Source organism: Ahaetulla prasina, chromosome 5 (assembly GCF_028640845.1).
Source record: "Ahaetulla prasina isolate Xishuangbanna chromosome 5, ASM2864084v1, whole genome shotgun sequence".
NCBI classification, from domain to species: Eukaryota; Metazoa; Chordata; class Lepidosauria; order Squamata; family Colubridae; genus Ahaetulla; species Ahaetulla prasina.
In genome coordinates, this window is record NC_080543.1 from 4041752 (window position 1) to 4064229 (window position 22478).

General features: G+C 46.3%; 1 protein-coding gene across 2 annotated transcripts in view; it reads left to right on the forward strand.

The window, feature by feature from the left end:
- LOC131199530 (glycerophosphodiester phosphodiesterase domain-containing protein 5-like) overlaps window positions 1-22478 on the forward strand; it is a 161193-nt gene that overhangs the window by 78606 nt on the left and 60109 nt on the right. Inside the window, exon 3 of one of the 2 annotated variants that reach the window (XM_058185386.1) lies at window positions 21845-21948. The exons of the other annotated variant lie outside the window; for it this stretch is intronic. Within the exon in view, the coding sequence (XP_058041369.1) occupies window positions 21845-21948 (104 nt within the window). The remainder of the gene's footprint in view (window positions 1-21844; window positions 21949-22478) is intronic. 2 annotated transcript variants of the gene reach the window in all.

The window sequence follows — 22478 nt, forward strand, 5'->3', positions numbered from 1 at the left end:
CCTAAATAAGTGCCGGTGGCCCAGGGTCTGAATTTTGATCACGTGACTGCAGGGATGTTGCGACGGTTGTGTGAAAAACGCCCGTTTGTCACTGTTGTAAACTCGAACGTGTCACTAAGCAAGCAGTTGTAAGTCGAGCAGGATCTGTATATCCTCTGCGGAACAGGAGGGGAAGGAAGGATGCTCTGAGAAGGCGACCTTGTGAGTTGTGAGTGCAGTTTCTGACACCTTGTTTCTTCAAGGTGTCTTTCCATCCTCTGCCATCCTTCCTCCCTCCATCCCTCCCTCCCTGTTTTCCTTCCTTCTTTCCTTCCTCCTTCCCTGTTTTCCTGTTTTCCTCCCTCCCTGTTTTCCTTCCTTCCTTCATTCCTCCCTCCCTCCATCCCTATACTTCCTTCTTTCCTTCCTCCCTCTCCCTGTTTTCCTTCCTCCCTCCCTCCCTATATTCCTTCCTTCTTTCCTTCCTCCCTCCCCCTGTTTTCCTTCCTCCCTCCCTCCCTATATTCCTTCCTTCTTTCCTTCCTCCCTCGCCCTGTTTTCTTTCCTCCCTCCCTTCCTATATTCCTTCCTTCTTTCCTTCCTCCCTCCCTCCATCCCTATACTTCCTTCTTTCCTTCCTCCCTCTCCCTGTTTTCCTTCCTCCCTCCCTCCCTATATTCCTTCCTTCTTTCCTTCCTCCCTGTTTTCTTTCCTCCCTCCCTTCCTATTTTCCTTCCTTCTTCCCTCCCTTCCTCCCTCCCTATATTCTTTCCTTCCTTCCTTCTTTCCTTCTTTCCTCCCTCCCTCCATCCCTGTACTCCTTCCTTCTTTCCTTCCTCTCTCTTCCTGGTTTCCTTCCTCCCTATATTCCTTCCTTCCTTCCTTCCTCCCTCCCTCCCTCTCCCTGTTTTCCTTCCTCCCTTCCTCCCTCCCTATATTCCTTCCTTCTTTCCTCCCTCCCTCACCCTGTTTTCTTCCTCCTCCCTCCCTATTTTCCTTCCTTCTTCCTCCTCCTCCCTATATTCCTTCTTCCTTCCTTCCTGTTTTCCTTCCTCCCTTCCTCCCTCCCTATATTCCTTCCTTCTTTCCTTCCTCCCTCCCTCCCTCCCCCTGTTTTCTTTCCTCCCTCCCTCCGTATTTTTCTTCCTTCTTCCCTCCCTCCCTATATTCCTTCCTTCCTTCTTTCCTTCCTTCCTCTCTGTTTTCTTTCCTCCCTCCCTTCCTCCCTGTATTCATTCCTTCTTTCCTCCCTTCCTCTCTCCCTCCCTTCCTGTATTCATTCCTTCTTTCCTCCCTCTCTCCCTCCCTCCCTATTTTCCTTCTTCCCTCCCTCCCTGTTTTCTTTCCTCCCTCCCTCCCTCCCTCCCTGTATTCCTTCCTTCTTTCTTTCCTTCCTCCCTCTCTCTCTGTTTTCCTCCCTCCCTCCTGTGTTCCTTCCTCTGTCCCTCCATCATTCCTGCGTTTCCTGTATTCCTCCCTCCCTCCTTCCCTTCCTCTTCTACCAGGCAGCTGGAACTCAAAAGCCAACGCTGTGAAATACGTTCCTGTGATAAACAGGGGGGGGGGGCCTTGTCATGGAGGGGGGGGTCTCACCCCATCTGCAAAAGACACCCAGCTGTACCAGAAGGCCGGCAGAGACGCCTGACAGAAAATAACAGAAGAAATTAAATCCAGTCCAATGCAGATTTTCTTCGTTTAGGATGGGGAAAAAACCCCCAGAAAGAAATCAGTTACATAACTAAGGGGTGGGAAATAACCGGGTTGGGTAGAGCTGGCATGAAAAGGAACTGGGAATCGCAGCTTTAATTGTAGTTGGCTTGTATAAATGAGTAAAAATACAATGTCAGCTACAAGGGGGGAAATGTTACCGGTTCAGGCCGGTTCATCCGAACCGGTAGTAAATAATTCTACTGGTTTGCCAAACCGGTAGTTAAAAAACATTAAAAAAAAAAAGTTCCGACGATCAGCTGAGTGACGCACGATTGTTGGAACTTCTCCTTCTTCTTTTTTTTTTTTTTTAATTTTTTAGCATTTTTTACTACCGGTTCTTCGGAATCGGTAATTAAAAATGCTTTAAAAAGTTTTTTTAAAAAAAGTTCCGACGATCGTGCGTCACTCAGCCGATCGTCGGAATTTATCGTCGGAGTTTTTTTTTCTCTTTTTTTACTTTTTTGGCAATTTTTTTTAACTACCGGCTCAAGCGAATAGGTAGTAAAAAAACGCTTTTAAAAAGTAAAAAAAAAAAAAAAAGTTCCGACGTTTGTGCGTTGCTCAGCGTTTTGCACGCATGCACCGCCAGCGAACCGGCAGAGTAAACCCTGGTCAGATTTCACCACTGGTCAGATACCGCAGTAAAATGGATGCTCCATCATTGGTTTTGAAGGTTTTGAAGAAGAGACTGGACAGCCATTTGTCTGAAACTGTATCGGGCTTCCTGCCTGAGCAGGGGGTTGGACTAGAAGACCTCCGAGGTCCCTTCCAACCCTGTCGTTCTGTTGATGCTGGCCAGCTGTCCCTGCTCAGATATTCCTGGACCGTAAGTGTCAAACGATCATCTGGTGTCTTTTCGGTGGTTGGATTCTACCTGTCTTTAGCGAGACGACGTGACCAACATGTGGGACCCATAATCCTCACCCTTGGAAGGATGCTGGCTTGCTTATCTTGGCTCACAATGATGGGTGATGCAACTCTAATCCCGCCATCCCTTAACCTTTCATACCTGTAGTCCTTGACTTACAACCATTCCTGTAGCGGCCTCTCAAACTTAACAGCGGCCGCGGAAAAAACGATTTGCGACTTTTTTCCTTCACTTATGACTGTTTTTTTACACTTTTTTAAAATTTGCATTTATATCCCGCCCTTCTCCGAAGACTTGGGGCGGCTTACACTATGTCAAGCAATAGTCTTCATCCATTTGTATATTATATACAAAGTCAACTTATTGCCCCCAACAATCTGGGTCCTCATTTTACCTACCTTATAAAGGATGGAAGGCTGAGTCAACCTTGGGCCTGGTGGGGCTTAAACCTGCACTAATTGCAAGCAGCTGTGTTTATAACAGACTGTCTTACCAGCCTGAGCCACCAGAGGCCCAATTTACGGCCGTTGCAGCATCCCATAGTCACGTGATCAAAATTCCGCCGCTTGGCAACTGGCGTGTACTTAACGACGGTTGCCGGGTCCCTTGATCCCCGTTTGCGACCTTCTGACAAGCAGCGGCAACGGAGGAGCCGGATTCACTTAACCAACCATGTTATTAACTTGAAACCGTTGTGGTGACCCTCGCTCCGTTTTACGACTTTTCTCGCCACCGTCGTTCGGCGAATCGCCGCAGTTGTTAAGTTAGTAACGCGGTTGTTACCTGAATCCGGCTTCCACCTTGACGTTGCTTGTCAGCAAAACGAGATCAGGGACACTGCGATTGTCGTAAGTATGGGCAGGTTGCCAAGCGTCTGAGTTTTTATCGTGTTGTGGCTTGTTGGCTGCCGGCTCGTCTAGCAGCTGAATCAGAGGAGGAGGAGGAGGGGGGGGCGTTGGAGTCAGGGTCAGCATCAAGGCAACCTGAGAGTCCGAGCAGGAAGCGGGAATCGAGCTGTCAGAGAGAGAGAGAGAGAGAGAGAGGCAGAGGTAGGGCCTGGGCCGTCCATCAGCCCTCAGATGGAGAGTCAACAGCGGCCAGGTCTGGAGGTGGCTGCTGAGGAAGAGGAGGAGCAGCTGGGTCCTGTGCCTGTGTTCTGTCTCCGTCCTCACTTTGGAGTAACGAGCTCGCCTATCAGTCCTGGCCGAGAAAACGCAGCTGCCTGCCAAAAAGTTCAGACAGATTAAGACTTCAGCTCACTTCGACACGGTTCAGCTAATTTGCTTCCCGTGGAACTGAGAGCAGTCCCAAAGCTCCTTATATATCCTTCCCTTTGATGACGCCGCCTCTCTAATCTTCTGAAGCGTGGGTCGATCCAGGCTTGATTAGTATGATGATCAGCTGCATCTGACGGCGTAGCCTGAGGAAGGGAGGAATCAGGGGATGACGGGCTCATTACGTCCTCCGACTGGCCTGCTTCTGGCTCCTGGAGCCGGGCCAAAGGAATCGGTGCTCCTGAGGTAAGCCTTACCGGCCCTTCCCCCTCATTCTCGGAGTCACTTTCGGGCATGGGGCCAGGTTCAGGGGCTGGAGCCACAACAGCCTGACGCACAGATGCAGAGAAGGCAGAGGAGAGGAGAGCAGTGGAAATCTAGGGGCCGGTCCTTGGAACGGAAGAACCACCTTTGCTAGCGAAGCCCCACTCTAGCTCTGGGGATAAAAGGCAGGGGGCAGAGATGAATAGATGGGACAGGGAACCTGTAGTGAGAGAGAAACTTTTTGCTGAGACTGCCGGCGCTCCTAATAAAGGAATCTTTTGGGTTCACTTCAGAGGGTTTGTCGTGTTTGGGGAGCTGGGTCAAAACAGATCACGTGACCACGGGAACGCGGCAACGGTCGTAAATGTGAAAAATCGGTCACTTTTTTCAGCGCTGTTGTAACAACAGATGGTTGCTCCGCCAGCGGATATAAGTTAAGAACTTCCTACACAGAGCAAGAAATAAACTTCTTAGCAAAGAAAAGATCTGAGCCTGATCCAGAGAATTTTCCTTAAAAGCAAATTCTTCCGAATTTTCAGAAAATTGGGTTGTTGGTTTTTTTTCCACCCGAATGGCTGCAGGGAACAAAAAGTTAGCTTCCCATTTTGTCTCTTTGGATAATTCCAATAATTAGCAATATCCCATCCTCCCCTCTCCAATTGAGGCTATTTATAGATTTAAAATGGGGACAACAACAAAGGCACATTGAAGGCAATGTTGCATTTAGCGTCAGTCACAGCTCTGGAACGTGTATTTTAAGCTGATTCACGCAAAGGGGGCCTTCCCATCTTCACCCTCGCTGCAGATTTGGAAAGATAAATCTGCATTGCTCAGAGCTGGTTAATGAAGAAAAAGGCTTGTGGGGACAGTCCTTGACTTACGACAGTTCATTTAATGACCAGGTTATGACGGCGCTGGGAAAAAGTGACTTTTTCACACTTATGACTGTTGTAGTGTCCTCATGATTACATGATCTAAATTCAGGTGCTTGGCAACTGACTCGTACTTATGACTGTTGCTGTGGCCCGACCTTTTGACAAGCGAAGATTCGATGGGGAATCCAGATTCGCTTAACGACCACGTTACTAATTTAACAACTGCAGTGATTCACTTAACAAAGGTGGCAAGAGAAGTCGTAAAACGGGTCAAAACCCACAGAACAAATTTCTCGCGCGAAGTTTGAGCTTGATCGTGGTCATAAGTCGAGGACTACCTGCATTTACGACGGCTGCAGGGTCCTTGCGATCGTGCGATCCCATTTTGCGACCTCCCAACAAGCAAACTCAGATTTACCGATTGCAATGACTCACTTAACCACGGTGGCCAGAGAGGTCGCAGAATGGGACGCAACCGGTTTAACAAACGTCTCGCCGAGCAAGGAAAAGTTTTGGGCTCGATCGTGGTCGTACGTAGAGGACCTCCTGTATTCCAGAAACAGACCTACCACAGACGTGTATAAAAAGTAGCTGTTTTATTCGTTTCGTAGGCATCCTTAGCGTAAAACTGTCTTTTCCCTGCCAGCAGCTAGGCACAACTCGCACAACCCCTTTCATTCAGCAAACCGCAATAACCACAAGAATTTTTGTTCCCTGGATAGCTCCAGGCAAGCTCAGACTACATCAATGTGTCTGGAAAGCAGAAATAAAACCAGGATGGGCTGTTTTTTCACTCCCTCCCTCCCTCTTCCTCAAGGTTGTGTTCCAGGCTGTTACTCCCCCCCCCACTTTGTGGTTGTCAAGGTTGTGTTCCAAAGCTTGTACGCTTTTGACATTCCCTTGATGCTCAGACATTAATTGTAGCTTTCAGGCAACCTCTTTAACCAATAGATGCAGAGCTTCGTTGCCCCATGATGCTCTTCCTAGCTAGCTAGCTAGCTAGCTAGCTGTCAGGATTCGAATCTGGAACCACAGCCGCCGTGCTTTGCACAACCGCAGGTCAGTTGTGCGATCTGCTTTGTCAAGATGGAGCCTGCTGCAGGAGGCTTTTCCCGAGTTGCTGGGGTTGCCTGAGGCCATCTATCTTTTTTTTCCATTTAATTTTGTCATAACGGTATACATAAACATTGTCATAAGTAAAAAAAAAAAACATATCATGAAGAAAATATATATAAGTAAAGAATATGCATTAGCTATATTAATTTGATATAATGAAGGGAACAATAGGACAGGAACAGTAGGCACTATTGTGCTCTTATGCACGCCCCTTATAGCCCTCTTAGGAATGGGGTGAGGTCAATGGTAGATAGTTTTTGGTTGAAGATTTTGGGATTTTGAGTAGAGACTATGGAGTCAGTCCAGTCCAGAGCCCCGATTTGGCCCAAGGCTTGTTTTTTAGAAAAAATCTTCCGGAATTTCAAATTAGGGATTTTTTTTTTAATTAGAACATAGAAATAACAAGGCTGGAAGGGACCTTAGAGGTCATCTAATCCAACCCACTGCTGCGGCAGGGGACCCTCTACCGTTTACGATGTCTGCTTCGCCTTCCCCGGTTTCCTTCATTGCTGCTATAAAATTCCAGTGCATATTATTATTATTATTTTAAATTTTTATTTACTGCTGCTTTTAACATCCCCGCCTTTCTGCTTAGGGAAGATCCACACCAGGCTGACATTGACAAAACAAAATGCCAACTTTAATAAAGAGGTAAATGTCGAGCAAGTTTGGTCTAGTGGTTTAAGGCGCCAGGCTAGAAAACAGGAGATGGTGAGTTCAGGTCCTGCCTCAGCCGTAAAAGACAGCTGGGGAACTCTGGGCCAATCACTAGGAGATGGTGAGTTCTAGACCCACCTCAGCCGGGAAAGCCAGCTGGGTGACTTTGGGCCAATCATCAGGAGTCGGTGAGTTCAAGTCCTACCTTAATCATGAAAGCTGGATGGAAGACTTTGGGACAGTTACCAGGAGATGGTGAGTTCTAGACTTACCTTGGGCATGAAAGCCAAGTGGGTGACTTTGGGCCAATCACCAGGAAACTCTGAGTTCTAGTCCTGCTTTAAAGATAAAAGCTGACTGTGAGACTTTGGACCAATTATCAGGAGACGGTGAGTTCTAGTGCTGCCTTAAGCTATAAAAGCTGGCTAAGTGACTTTGGGCTAATCACCAGGAGACTGTGAGTTCTAGACCCACCTTAGGCATGAAAGACAGCTGGGTGACTTTGAGCCACTCACCAGAAGATGGTGACTTCAAGTCCTAACTTAATCATGAAATCTGGATGGAGGACTTTGGGACAGTTACCAGGAGATGGTGAGTTCTAGTCTTACCTTGGGCATGAAAGCCAAGTGGGTGACTTTGGGCCAATCACCAGGAGATGGTGAGTTCTAGTTCCGCCTTAGCCAGGAAAGCCACCTGGGTGACTTTGGGCCAATCATCAGGAGCCAGTGAGTTCAAGTCCTACCTTAATCATGAAAGCTGGATGGAAGACTTTGGGACAGTTACCAGGAGCTGGTGAGTTCTAGTCTTATTTTGGGCATGAAAGCCAAGTGGGTGACTTTGAGCCAATCACCAGGATTGAGTTCTAGTTCCGCCTTAGGCACGAAAGCCAGCTGGGTGTCTTTGAGCCAATCACCAGGAGACAGTGAGTTCTAGTCATGAAAGCCAGATTCGCTCTCGCAACCCAACTCCCCTCACAGGATGGTTATTGTGGGGAAATAGGAGGAAAGTATTGAATATGTTCTCTGCCTTGAGTTATTTTTTAAAATGATAAAGGCAGGACATACATACATACATACATACATACATACATACATACATACATATATACATACATACCAGGGGTGAAATCCAGCAGGTTCTGATAGGTTCTGGAGAACCGGTAGCAGAAATTTTGAGCAGTTCAGAGAACCGGCAAATACCACCTCTGGCTGGCCCCAGAGTGGGGAGGGAATGAAGATTTTGCAATATCCTTCCCCTGGAATAGGGAGGGAATGGGGATTTTGCAGTATCCTTCCCCTGCCACGCCCACCAAGCCACGGAATGCCCACCAAGCCACGCCCACAGAACCGGTAGTAAAAAAAAATTGATTTCACCACTGATACATACCTACATAAAAGGTAAAGGTTCCCCTCACATGTACGTGCTAGTCGTTCCCGACTCTAGGGGGCGGTGCTCATCTCTGTTTCAAAGCCGAAGAGCCAGCGCTGTCCGAAGACGTCTCCGTGGTCATGTGGCCGGCATGACTCAACGCCAAAGGCGCACGGAACGCTCTTCCCTTCCCACCAAAGATGGTCCCTATTTTTTCTACTTGCATTTTTTACGTGCTTTCGAACTGCTAGGTTGGCAGAAGCTGGGACAAGTAACGGGAGCTCACTCTGTTACACGGCAGCACTAGGGATTCGAACCGCTGAGCTGCCGACCTTTTGATCGACAAACTCAACGTCCTAGCCCCTGAGCCACCACGTCCCTACATACCTACATACCTACATAAAATAAAGGTGTTGCTTATTATGGCATGGGCACCAGATAGTATCTTACTGACCTGGCAGCCCAATTATTTCACACCTGGCTTACTGGTCAGGCTTTGTTCATGTGTCTTTCAATGGGGTGGACTACATTGCCCATACGGGTAGTCTTCAACTTTGGGACCATTTTACTTAGCAACGGTTGTTGAGTGAATTTGGTTTCCCCGTTGACCGAAGATTGCCAAAGGGCATCACGTGACCCCAGGACTCTGCAACCGTCATAAGTACATGCCAGTGGCCAAGCGTCTGAATTTTGACCACGCGGTCGTGGGTGTTGGTGGTACCGCAACGGTCGTAAGTGTGAAAAACGGTCATAAGTCCATCGCTGTTTGGACTTTGAACAGTCACCAAAGGAAAGCTCGTAAGTCAGGGACTACATGTGTCCTTTATATATTGTAAACGGAGGGACAGCTCTGGGAGCTTCTTGTGGCAATGAGTTCCAGAGGCCTGGCTGAGTGGGCCAGTGGAAAAAAAAATCCCTCTCTTTTCCAGCTAGCTTCCTTGGGGGTCTCATTGCTGCTGGGGGGTGAGGGTGAGGGTGGCGGTGGGGTCTCCCTGCCTTTCTCTGCTATTCTGAATCCCTTCTGCGTGTTTTTTTTCCTTCCGCTTTGGCGTTCGGCAGGAGGGCCCTGGACTGGCTCTCCTCCTCCTCCTCCTCCTCCTCCTCCTCCTCCTCCTCCTCTGACTGACTGACTGACTGACGGGATTCCTGGGGGGGGGGAGGGGGTCAGCGCGGCCGTTCTGCTCCAGCGCCCGTCTGTCAGGAGGTGTCATGCATCACAACCCGGAGGCTGCTTTGATGAGCTCTCCCTTCCTCCCCAGTTGCTCTTCGGGCCTCTTTCACTGGGGTTTTTTTTCCCCTCCCTCTGAGCAGACATGGGCCCTCCCTCCTTTCTTTCCTTCTTTCCTCCCTCCCTCCCTTTTTTTTCTTTCTTTCCTCCCTTCCACTTCCTCCTTTCCTTTCCTTTCCTTTCCTTTCCTTTCCTTTCCTTTCTCTCTTCTTCCTTTCCTTTCCTTTCCTTTCCTTTCCTTTCTCCTTTCTCTCTTCTTCCTTTCCTTTCCTTTCCTTTCTCTTCCTTCCTTTCCTTTCCTTTCCTTTCCTTTCCTCTCTCCTTTCTCTCTTCTTCCTTTTCTTTCCTTTCCTTCCTTTCCTTTCCTTTCCTTTCCTTTCTTCCTTTCCTTTCCTTTCCTTTCCTTTCCTTTCCTTTCCTTTCCTTCTCTTCTTCCTTTCCTTTCCTTTCCTTTCCTTTCCTTTCCTTTCCTTCTCTTCTTCCTTTCCTTTCCTTTCCTTTCCTTTCCTTCTTCCTTTCCTTTCCTTTCCTTCTCTTCTTCCTTTCCTTTCCTTTTCTTTCCTTCTCTTCTTCCTTTCCTTTCCTTTCCTTTCTTTTCCTTTCCTTCTCTTCTTCCTTTCCTTTCCTTTCCTTTCCTTTCCTTTCCTTTCCTTTCCTTTCCTTTCCTTTCCTTTCCTTTCCTTTCCTTTCTCTTTTCCTTTCCTGTCCTTTCCTTTCCTTTCCTTCCCTCCCTTCCCTTTCTCTCTTCCTTTCCTTTCCTTTCCTTTCCCTTCTCTTCCTTTCCTTCCCTTCCCTTTCCTTCCCTTCCCTTTCTCTCTTCCTTTTCTTTCCTTTCCTTTCCTTTCCTTCCCTTCCCTTTCTCTCTTCCTTTTCTTTCCTTTCCTTTCCTTTCCTTTCCTTTCTCTTCTTTCCTTTCCTTTCCTTTCCTTTCTCTTCTTTCCTTTCCTTTCCTTTCCTTTCCCTTTTTTCCTTTTCTTTCCTTCCTTTTCCTTCCCTCTTCCCTTCCCTTTGTCTATCCTTTCCCTTCCCTTTCCACTCTCCAACACTTCTTTCCTTCCCTCTCCCTCCCCTCCCCTCTTTTCCTTTCCCTCCCTCCCTCATCCTTTCCTTTACCTTTCTCTGCCTCCCTCATCCCTGTAAAGTTGACAGCCCGCAAAAGCTTAAATATCTTTAATTTTTTTAAAAAAATTAGATCAGAGGCTCAGGTTCTGTTTAAGGCTTAAGATAAAATATTGTTTCCAATTAGGCCAAATCGCCGGCATCAAAATGCAGCTTTAAATGGCTTTTCTACGGTGCTGCTGGCATTCCTCCATGAATTAAAAGGAAAGCAATTAACACTGTGAAGAATTAATAATTTTGGTGCTAGGGGATTGTCCCTCTTTCATTTCACACTTACGACTTGCAGCCTTTCCCAAGGTCAGGTGATCAAAATTCGGCCGCTTGGCAACCGACTCATATTTATGACCGTCGCAATGTTCCGGGGGGGGGTGTGTCGTGTGATTCCCCTTTTGCGACCTTCTGACAGACAAAGCCCATGGGGGAAGCTGGATTCACTTAACAACCATGTTCAACATCTATATGAAGCCGCTGGGTGAGATCATCAGTGGCTTTGGGGTGAGGTACCATCTGTACGCGGATGACACTCAGCTGTACTTTTCCACCCCGGGCCACCCCAACGAAGCTGTCGAAGTGCTGCCTGGAAGCCGTACGGGTCTGGATGGGGAGGAACAGGCTCAAGCTCAATCCCTCCAAGACGGAGTGGCTGTGGATGCCGGCACCCCGGTACAGTCAGCTGAGTCCACGGCTGACTGTTGGGGGCGAGTCATTGGCCCCAATGGAGAGGGTACGCAACTTGGGCGTTCTCCTGGATGAACGGCTGTCGTTTGAAGATCATTTGACGGCCGTCTCCAGGAGAGCTTTTTACCAGGTTCGCCTGGTCCGCCAGTTGCGCCCCTTCCTAGACCGGGATGCCTTATGCACGGTCACTCACGCCCTCGTGACGTCTCGTCTGGATTACTGCAATGCTCTCTACATGGGGCTCCCCTTGAGGGGCATCCGGAGGCTCCAGTTGGTTCAGAATGCAGCTGCGCGGGTGATAGAGGGAGCCCCTCGTGGCTCCCATGTTACACCACTCCTGCGCAGGCTGCACTGGCTACCTGTGGTCTTTCGGGTGCACTTCAAGGTGTTGGTTACCATCTTTAAAGCGCTCCATGGCATAGGGCCGGGTTATTTACGGGATCGCCTACTGCCACCAATTGCCTCCCACCGACCCGTGCGCTCTCACAGAGAGGGACTCCTTAGAGTGCCGTCCGCCAGGCAGTGCCGACTGGCGACACCCAGAGGAAGGGCTTTCTCTGTGGGGGCTCCCACCCTCTGGAACGAGCTTCCCCCAGGGCTTCGCCAACTTCCGGACCTCCGAACCTCCCGCCGCGAGCTTAAGACACATCTATTTATTTGCGCAGGGCTAGCCTAGGGTTTTAGTTTTAAATTTTTCCTACCGGTTCGTTAGGCGTGGCTTAATTGGTTGTGCGTGGCTTGGTGGTCAGGTGACCGGGTGGGCGTAGCCAATAACAATAAATAATAAATATGATAAAGCACACAAAACAATAAGACGTACCAAAAACCAACTTTCATACTTTACACACACACAACACAACACAACTGACTCACGCACACAATGTAAAAGCAGCTGTACTTCACCCAAAATTTTTTTTATTTTTATTTACATTTATATCCTGCCCTTCTCCGAAGAGTCAGGGCGGCTTACAGTGTGTAAGGCAATAGTCTCATTCTATTTGTATATTTACAAAGTCAACTTATTGCCCCCCCAACAATCTGGGTCCTCATTTTACCTACCTTATAAAGGATGGAAGGCTGAGTCAACCTTGGGCCTGGTGGGGCTTGAACCTGCAGTAATTGCAGGCTGCTATGTTTTAATAACAGGCTTCTTACAGCCTGAGCCACCACGGCCCCTGCAACAAGCAGGAACCTCACACAGCCACAAAAAACAACGAAGAAGTTGTAGAAAAAATGCTTTTAAAGGGTTCTGACGATCCCAGCTGAGCCGCTCGATCATCAAAGACTTTTTTTTACTTTTAAAAGCATTTTTTCGGCCGAAGAAAAAATGCTTTTAAAAGTAAAAAACAACAACAACAACAACTGATGATCGCGCCGCTCAGCTGGGGCAGGAGGCCGGGCCAGGGATTTTTGCTACCAGTTCTCCGAACTACCCACTGCCATCGCTACTGGATCGGGCGATCCGGTCCAAATCGAGAGCATTTCACCCCTGCCTTAACAACTCTGGCAAGGTGGGTTGTAAAATGGAGCAAAAATTCACTTAAGAGACGTCTCACTTCGCCTTACAAATTCTTGGCTCAATTGTGGTGCGTAAGTCGAAGACCTGCCTTGTAAATTGGGTGGATGGATGGAAACCAATCAAGGAGAGAAGCAACTTAGAACTTAAGGAGAAATTTCCTGACGGTGAGAAGAATTAACCAGTGGAACTCCTTGCCTCCAGAAGTTGCGAATGCTCCAACACTGGAAGTTTTTAAGGAGATGTTGGATAACCCTTTGTCTGAAGTGGTGGAGGGTTTCCTGCCTAAGCAAGGGGTTGGACTAGAAGACCTCCAAGGTCCCTCTTGTTACTCTGAATTCTAAATTACGAGGAAGAGAAAAACGAGAGGGGAGGAGAATGTCCCTCTTTACAAAGATCTGGCTGTTGGCATAGAAATCTTTTTTAACGTGCTAAAAAAAAAAGAAAGAAAGAAAGAAAAGAAAAGCCTTATTCATCAGATGGTTCGGTGGTTAAGTGGGAAGCAAGAGAAGGGATTTTGTGACTCACGGAATTAAGTTGTCATGTCAGCATCTCTCGTAGCACCAGGCAGAGATCAAAAGGGAAGGAATAATCGGTTTGCAAACTCCGTGGCACCTTCTCGGGATGCCTTTGAAAAGTGTGTGTGTGAGGGGTGTCTCTGTAGGCCCGTAGTCCTCGACCTACAGCCACAATTGTGCCCGGAATTTAGGTTTGCTAAGGGAGTTGTTGTTGTTTTTTGTCAACCCATTTTATTATTATTATTATTATGATTTATTATATTTGTATACCGCCCATCTCCCGAAGGACTCAGGGCGGTTCACAGACAAAAAACAACAGAAAACATATAATAGATAAAAAACAGCTAAAAGAATAGATAGTTAAATTCAATTGATGCTCTAACTTTTAAATACAAATTTAAAACCTCATTTAAACCCCTTTTTTTAAAAATCCCAATTTAAAAACTACGTTCAAGCTAGTCCTGCTCTTCGAAACAGCAGCGTCTTCAGCTCGCGGCGGAAGGACTTGAGGTCGGGGAGTTGACGAAGCCCCAGAGGGAGCTCGTTCCAGAGGGTAGGGGCCCCCACAGAGAAGGCCCTCCCCCTAGAGGTCGCCAGCCGACATTGTTTAGCTGACGGTATCCGGAGGAGGCCCTCTCTGTGAGAGCGCACTGGTCGGTGAGAGGTCGGTGAGAGTCATTTTATGACTTTTCTCAGGCGCATTTCATGAAGGGAAATCGTCGCAGGGTTGTTAACTTTTGCTTGGCAGAAGGTTGCAAAAAGGGGACCATGTTACACACACACACACACACACATACCTGGACACTCATAAATATGAGCCAGTTGTCAAGCATCCGTAAAGGGTAAGAAATGGTCATACATCACTTTTTTCCCCCCCGCGCTGTTAGTAACTTTGGTCATTAAATGAAGAGTTGTAAGTTGATGATTAGGTATAAATTGGAGTTACTGAAAATAAAAAATAACTTCCTTTTTTTTTTTTTTTGGCAAAACCGTCGTAAAACGGAGTCACTTTCATGCCTAAGGCGGAACTAGAACTCGCCGTCTCCTGGTGATTGGGCCAGAATCAACCGGCTGGTTTTCATGCTGAAGGCAGGACTAGAACTCCTATTCTAGAATAGAATAGAATAGAATAGAATTTTTTATTGGCCAAGTGTGATTGGACACACAAGGAATTTGTCTTGGTGCATATGCTCTCACTGTACATAAAAGAAAAGATACGTTCATCAAGGTACAACATTTACAACACAATTGATGGTCAATATATCAATATAAATCATAAGGATTGCCAGCAACAAGTTATAGTCATACAGTCATAAGTGGAAAGAGATTGGTGATGGGAACTATGAAACGATTAACGATTCTAGCCTGGTACCTTAACCAGGAGACGAAACTGGCTGTCAATGAATGGTCACTAAACAAATGATTGACCCTTGGAAGCAGTGAGCAGGTGTGTGTGTGTCTAAGAGTGATAGAGAAAGAGAGAGAGACAATGAGAGAGAGAGAGAGAGAAGGAGAATGAGTGAGAAAGAGTTAAGAGAGGGAGAGAGAAAGGGACAATGAGAGAGAAAGAGAGTTAGAGAGGGAGAGAGAGTGTGAGAGTGAGAGAGAGAGCGCAAGAGTGAAAGAGTGAGAGAAAGAGTGAGAAAGAGACAATGAGAGAGAAAGAGAGAGGGAAAGAGAAAGAGACAATGAGAGAAAGAAAGAGACAGAGAGAGGGAGGGAGAAAGAGATGAGACAAAGAAAGAGACAATAAGAGAGAAAGAGTTAGAGGGTGAGAAAGAAAGAGAGGAAGAAAGTGAGAAAGAGAGAGAGAAAGACAATGAGAGAGAGAAAGAGAAAGAGAATGAGAGAGGAAAGAGAATGAGAGAGAGGAAAGAGAGAAAGAATGAGAGAAAGAGTGGGAAAGAGACAATGAGAGAGAGAAAGACAATGAGAGGGAGAGAGAGAAACAAAAAGAGACAATGAGAGAATGAGAGAGGGAGAGAGACTAAATGAGAAAGAGAGAGAGAGAGGGAGAGACAGAGAGAGAGAAAGAGAGACAATGAGAGAGAAAGACTGTGAGAGAAAGAGTGAGAAAGAGACAATGAGAGAGAGAGGGAGAGACAGAGAGGGAGAGACAGAGAGGGAAAGAGAATGAGAAAGAGAATGAGAGAGCGAGAGAGATGTAACAGCAGCTAGGATTGTGTTTGCTAAAAACTGGAAAAATGAGAAATTACCTATGCAAGCTGAAATTATTCGAAAAATAATTCGAATAAGACTGTCTTACCAGTCTGTGGCTCAGACTGGTAAGACAGTCTGTTATTAACAGCAGCTGCTTGCAATTACTGCAGGTTCAAGCCCCACCAGGCCCAAGGTTGACTCAGCCTTCCATCCTTTATAAGGTAGGTAAAATGAGGACCCAGATTGTTGGGGGCAATAAAAGTTGACTTTGTATATAATATACAAATGGATGAAGACTATTGCTTGGCATAGTGTAAGTCGCCCTGAGTCTTCGGAGAAGGGCGGGATATAAATGCAAATAATAATTAAAAAAAATGGAATGTGCAGAAATGAGTAAATTGACATTTGAAGTTAGAGAACAGGAAGATAAACAATATTATAAGATATGGGATTTATTTTATCAATGGTTAGAAGGGAAGATACAGTGAAAAAGATTTGAGAAAGCTATTATGAAGGGAAATTTCAAGAATTAAATTGATTTAAGAGGATGGGATGAATGATGTAACAAGATAAGATTGGCATAAAGTAAGATTGATGAACTTATGAAACTGCACAAAAAGATGAATAATCAGCCCACCGACACACTGTATTTGGATTGAAAATGTTTTTATGTTTGGTTTGTTGTTAAAAATTAAAAAAAAAACTTTTTATCAAAAAAAAGAGAGAGCGAGAGAGAGAGAATGAATGAATGTAATAATAAGGCAGCTAAAATCAGATTCAGAAGTGGTACATTTTGGAGGGTGCTTCCCTGTTTTCTGTGATTGATGGGGCAGCTTCCACTGGGCAGGAGGTTCATTTTATGACCCAAATAAATCACATTAAATAGCAGCATTGTTGGAAAAAATTTTGGGGAGGGAAAAGAAAATTGTATCTTCCTCCTGAACACGGCTTGGGGAAGAAGATGGATTGAAATCTCTCTCTAGGAGGCCATCCATATCAGTAGCTGCAGTTGTATTACAAGGTACGCAGGGAATCCTTGACATATGACCGTCATAGAGCCTGTCCATTACGAGCAACTCGGTTTCAGGACCTTTTTTTTTCTTCTTCTCCTGGGGGTGGTTAAGAGAACCCTTCCTTTCCTGTGGTGCACTTTTGCTGACTTTCCGGTTTTCAACAAAACCGTCGTGAAATGGGGTCACGTGACCATGGACGTTGCAAGTGGGCGTTAAGTGCGAAACTGTTGCTGTCGCGTGACTCGGGAGCGGGACAACGGTCAGAACCAGGGTTGTAACTTCCTGTTTGCAGATAGATTGAAACTTTGGTGATAATAAATAATATTATTATTCGGACCTTTCGCCGCGAGTTGAAAACGTACCTATTTATTCGCGCAGGACTGGCATAGAAATTTTTAGCAGCTTTTAATATTCTGATGTAAATTATTTGGGGTTTTTTATGGTTTTAAATAGTTTTAATTTGGCCTGATTTAATAAGATTTTTAATAATTGTTTTTATTATGTATATTATTACTGTTTTATTTTGGCTGTGAACCGCCCTGAGTCCTTCGGGAGAAGGGCGGTATAAAAATCTAATCTATCTATCTATCTATCTATCTATCTATCTATCTATCTATCTATCTATCTATCTATCTATAAAATAAGTAGAAGAGAGCTGGAAGGGACCTTGGAGGTCTTCTAGTCCAGCTCTCTGCTCATGTAAGAGACCCTATAGCAGTGGTTCTCAACCTTTATAGTGCTGCGACCCCTTTAATACAATTCCCCACGATGTGGCGACCCCAACCGTAAAAATTTTTTTTTTTTAGGCAGCGATCTCAGTGCACCTCAACAGCCGCAGAAGGGTGGGAAAAGCGGCAAACTGTTTTTTTGAATTTATCGCGCCTGAAGCCGTATTGGCTAGCAATCTGAACTGCTTGCGATTGCCTTGAGGACGGAGGCATTAAAGCAGAGACTCCTCCCCTATTAACTTTATCGCGCCTGAAGCCAGATTAGACTAGCGATTGGGAGTGATTGCAGCTGGCTTGAGAGGGAGACATCAGAGCAAAGATTTCTCTCTTTTTTAATTCATCGCGCCTGAAGCCGAATTCGGCTAGCGATTGGGAGTGATTGCAGCTGGCTTGTGGAGTCAACCATTGGAGCGCGATTCTTCGACTCGCAAGTATACTTCCCATATTTCCGATGGTCTTAGGCGACCCCTGGCAAATCGTCATTCGACCCCCAAAGGGGTCGCGACCCACAGGTTGAGAACCGCTGCCCTGTACCATTTCAGACATAGTGGCTGTCCAGTCTCGTCTTAAAAACCTCCAGTGATGGAGCGCCCACAACTTCTTACTCGTCTGGACTACTGCAATGCTCTCTACATGGGGCTCCCCTTGAGGAGCACCCGGAGACTCCAGGTAGTTCAGAATGCGGCTGCGCGGGTGATAGAGGGAGCCCCTCGTGGCTCCCATGTAACACCTCTCCTGCGCAGACTGCACTGGCTACCTGTGGTTTTCCGGGTGCGCTTCAAGGTTTTGGTAATGATCTTTAAAGCGCTCCATGGCATAGGGCCGGGTTACTTACGGGACTGTCTGCTGCCACCGAATGCCTCCCACCGACCCGTGCGCTCCCACAGGGAGGGACTCCTCAGGGTGCCGTCAGCTAGGCAGTGCCGACTGGCGACGCCCAGGGGAAGGGCCTTTTCTGTGGGGGCTCCCACCCTCTGGAACGAGCTTCCCCCAGGACTTCGTCAACTTCCTGACCTTCGGACCTTCCGCCGCGAGCTTAAGACACATCTATTTATTTGCACAGGACTGGACTAGATTCTTAAATTTTAATTGTTTAAATTTTAGATTTGGTTTTAACTTGGGGTTTTATTATTTATGTCTATTTTAAATATTCGGCCTATTTAATAAGTTTTTTAGATTAATGTTTTATTGTGTATATTTATGTTGTTTTTAGATGGCTGTACACCGCCCTGAGTCCCTAGGGAGATAGGGCGGTATAAAAATATGAATAAATAAATAAATAAATAAATAAATAAATAAATAAATAAATAAATAAATAATTACGACCTCAGTCAAGGCCAGAATTTATGTTGCTAAGTGAAAAATGTGCAAAGTAAGTTTTGCTCCGTTTGACGAGTTTTCTTGCCACGGTTCTTAAGGGGATCACTCAGAGGTGGTTTCACACCATTTTACCACCGGTTCGCCACGCACCGAAAATGTGAGCGTGCCTACCACATATGCGCGCGGGCCTCCGCGCATGTGCTTTGCTTGCTCGCACGGTTTGCACGCATGCGCACGGCTTAGAAAACGTGGCTAAATAGGATGGCGTAGCGCCGGGGCAGGTGCCGCTACCGGTTTGCCTGAATACCACCACTGGAGTCGCTGCAGTTGTTGAATTAGTCGCACAGTTCTTAAGTGAATCTGGTTTCCCCATTGACTTTGCTTGTCAGAAGGTCGCAAAAGGGAGAATCCAGTGACCCCGGGACACTGCGACCGTCATAAGTACATGCCAGTTGTGCCAAGTGTCTTGAATTTTGATCACGTGACCCCAGGGATTCTTGCAATGGTCATAAGTGTAAAAAACAGTCATAATAATAATAATAATAACAGAGTTGGAAGGGACCTTGGAGGCCTTCTAGTCCAACCCCCTGCCCAGGCAGGAAACCCTACACCATTTCAGACAAATGGTTATCCAATATTTTCTTAAAAGTTTCCAATGTTGGAGAATTCACAACTTCTGCAGGCAAGTCGTTCCACTTATTAATTGTTCTAACTGTCAGGAAATTTCTCCTTAGTTCTAAGTTGCTTCTCTCCTTGATCAGTTTCCACCCATTGATTCTTGTTCTACCCTCAGGTGCTTTGGAGAATAGCTTGACTCCCTCTTCTTTGTGGCAACCCCTGAGATATTGGAAGACTGCTGTCAAGTCTCCCCTAGTCCTTCTTTTCATTAAACTAGGCATACCGAGTTCCTGCAACCGTTCTTCATATCTTTTAGCCTCCAGCCCCCTCATCATCTTTGTTGCTCTTCTCTGCACTCTTTCTAGAGTCTCAACATCTTTTTTACATCGTGACGACCAAAACTGAATGCAATATTCCAAGTGTGGCCTTACCAAGGCATTGTAAAGTGCTTGTCCTTGGTTCTCTCCCGCTCTCTCTCTCTTTTTTTTAAACAAAAATGTTAAGGAAAAGTTTGTAAAAGGAGATTAAAAAAAACAAACTTGACAACTGATAAAAAAGAAAGAGAAGAAAGGGTGAAAGAGATGGAGAAGAAAGACAGACGTGCTAAAAGGAAAGATAAAAAGAAATAGAGCCCGCTTCCAGTTTTCTTCGAAGCCAACACAAAGCGTAGTGATAACATTATCTCTCACTCTTACGCTTACAAACGGAAAAAAAGAAAGCCTCCCCTTTTTTTTCCTGTTATCTACAAGTAGTCCTCAACTTAGTAGTCCTCAGCTCCATGGCATTGGGCCGGGTTATTTACGGGACCATCTGCTGCTACCGAATACCTCTCACCATCCCGTGCGCTCTCACAGAGAGGGACTCCTCAGGGTGCCGTCAACTAGGCAGTGCCGTTTGGCGACACCCAGGGGAAGGGCCTTCTCTGTGGGGGCTCCCACTCTTTGGAACGAGCTTCCCCCAGGACTTCGTCAACTTCCGGACCTCCGAACCTTCCGCCGCGAGCTTAAAACTCATCTATTCATCTGCGCAGAATTTAATTGGTTTTAATGGGTTTTGTATATTGTTATTTTAATTTATCTGGCTATTTCGAATAAGTTTTTTAATGGGGGTTTTATTCTGTATTTATGTGTATTTTTATCTGCCTGTAAACCGCCCTGAGTCCCTAGGGAGATAGGGCGGTATATAAATACGAAAAATAAATAAATACATAAATAAATAAACTTACGACCACAATTGAGCCCCAAATTTACGTTGCTAGGCAAGAAATTTGTTAACTGAATTTTGCCCCCTTTTACGACTTTTTCTGGCCGCATTTGAATCACTGCAGCTGTTAAATTAGTCACACGGTTGTTAAGTGAATTTGGCTTCCTCACCGACGTTGCTTGTCAGAAGGTCACAAAAGGGGAATCACATGACCCGGGGACCAGGGGTGAAATGCTACCGGTTCGGGCAAACCGGTAGTAAAAAAAAACCCAAAAAAACCCTACCGGTTCCTCCGAACTGGTATGTCCGACGATCAGCTGTGCTGCGCGGTTTAGCTTTGCTAGAAAGCAGGAAATCCTGCTTTCTAACTAAGCTAAATCGCACCGGACAGCTGATCCCTCCCCTCGCTGTTCTACTTACCTTCCCAAGCTTCCTTTTGGCGCGTACTGTGTAGCCAGCAAACTGGTAGTAAAACCGGTTCAGATTTTACCACTGTCCGGGACACTGTGACTGTCATAACGGCGACCTTCATAAATATAAACCAGTTGTCGGGCATCCAAATGTAAATCTCCTCACCATGGAAATGCAACCGTCATAAGTATGAAAAATGGTCATAAGACGCTTTTTGCAGTGCTGTTGTAACTTCGAACAGTCACTAAATGAACTGTTGTTATGTTGTGGCTCCAGCCCCCCCCCCGGCCTGGCCCCCTGCCAGAGAGTGACTCAGAGAGTGAGGGGAAAGGGCCGTCAGGGGTCCCTTCTGCAGGGCCGGCCTCTCTGGCTCAGCTCCAGGAGCCAGAGGCAGGCCAGGTGGAAGAGATGATGAGGCCTCTGTCTCCTGTATCTCCCCTCGCCCAGGAAAGGCTTCCAGACCCAGCTGAGGACAATCAGTCCTGGTTGGACCCTAGGTTTCATAGACAGGAGAAGCGGGAACAACAGAAGCAGATGTGGGGCAGGCCTAGGAAGTGCTGAGTCACGGAGCCACACCCCACAGGGTATAAAAGCAGCAGGGGCTGCTATACTACTCCGTGGCAAACAAATCAACTGCTTAGAGAGAACTTGAGCTGAAGTACTGTTTGTTCCTGTTTTCCTGGTTGACTCGCCAGCATCAAGAAAAGATAACAGAGAAACTTGGCAGATGTTTGCTAGTTTGCTGCCAGAGCTGATAGCTGCCATGGACTGAATTGCCGGCTAATTAAGTCATCGCTTGTGCCTCCCGGACTGAGGTGGGGGGACAGAACATGTTAAGTTGAGGAGTACTTGTGCATAGTTGGCCGAAGAAATGCTCCGTTAAGTTTTGCAAGTTTTATAAACCTTTAGACCTTCTCGGCAACTTTTAAGATGGGTGGACTTCAAGCCCCAGAATTCTTAGCGATGGCCAAACTGCCTGGAAAATTCTGGGAGCTGCCAAGGCCAGACTGGCAGAAGTTGTGTAAAAAATGTAGGCATTATATTTTTCTTAGTTCTACATCAAGACGCTGGAGATTGAAGTTAAAAAAATATATATTTGGAATAGAAATAGATTGAATATATAGCTTTAAAACCCTTCACCGTGTCTTCCTATCTGTTGTGTGTCCGTCAACTAATACATCTCTCTCTCTTTCTCTCTTTTTTGTGTGTGTGTCTTCACAGTGGGAACGCCTCTGGTTCTTAATCCTCACCTTTTCTTTCTTCCTGACCCTGATCTGGTTCTATTTTTGGTGGGAAGTTCACAACGACTACAATGAAATCAACTGGTAAGTGGAAAAAAGTACTAACAGCCATCTCATAACCCTTATCTTACATTGGGGAAACAAAACAGCCACTTCACAAACTCATGGCACAACATAGGAGAACAAACACTTCAAGATTAGATTCAGCAGTCCATCTGCATTTAGAAGACAAAGACCACTCGTTCAAAGACAGCAAAGTCCACATTTTGGACAGAGAGGTCTGCTGGTTTGAAAGAGAGGTCAATGAAGTCATCTATGTCAAAAATTGAACAGCCCTCATTCAACAGAAGGGGAGGGACACGACCCTGAGGATATAGACAAACCTCCAAGTGCTTCAACGACCCTCTAAAACAGCGGTTCTCAACCTGTGGGTCATGACCCCGTTGGGGGTCGAATGACGATTTGCCAGGGGTCGCCTAAGACCATCGGAAATATGGGAAGTATACTTGTGAGTCGAAGAATCGCGCTCCAATGGTTGACTCCACAAGCCAGCTGCAGGCTCTTCAAATCGCTGGCCGAATTCGGCTTCAGGCGCGATGAATTAAAAAAAGGAA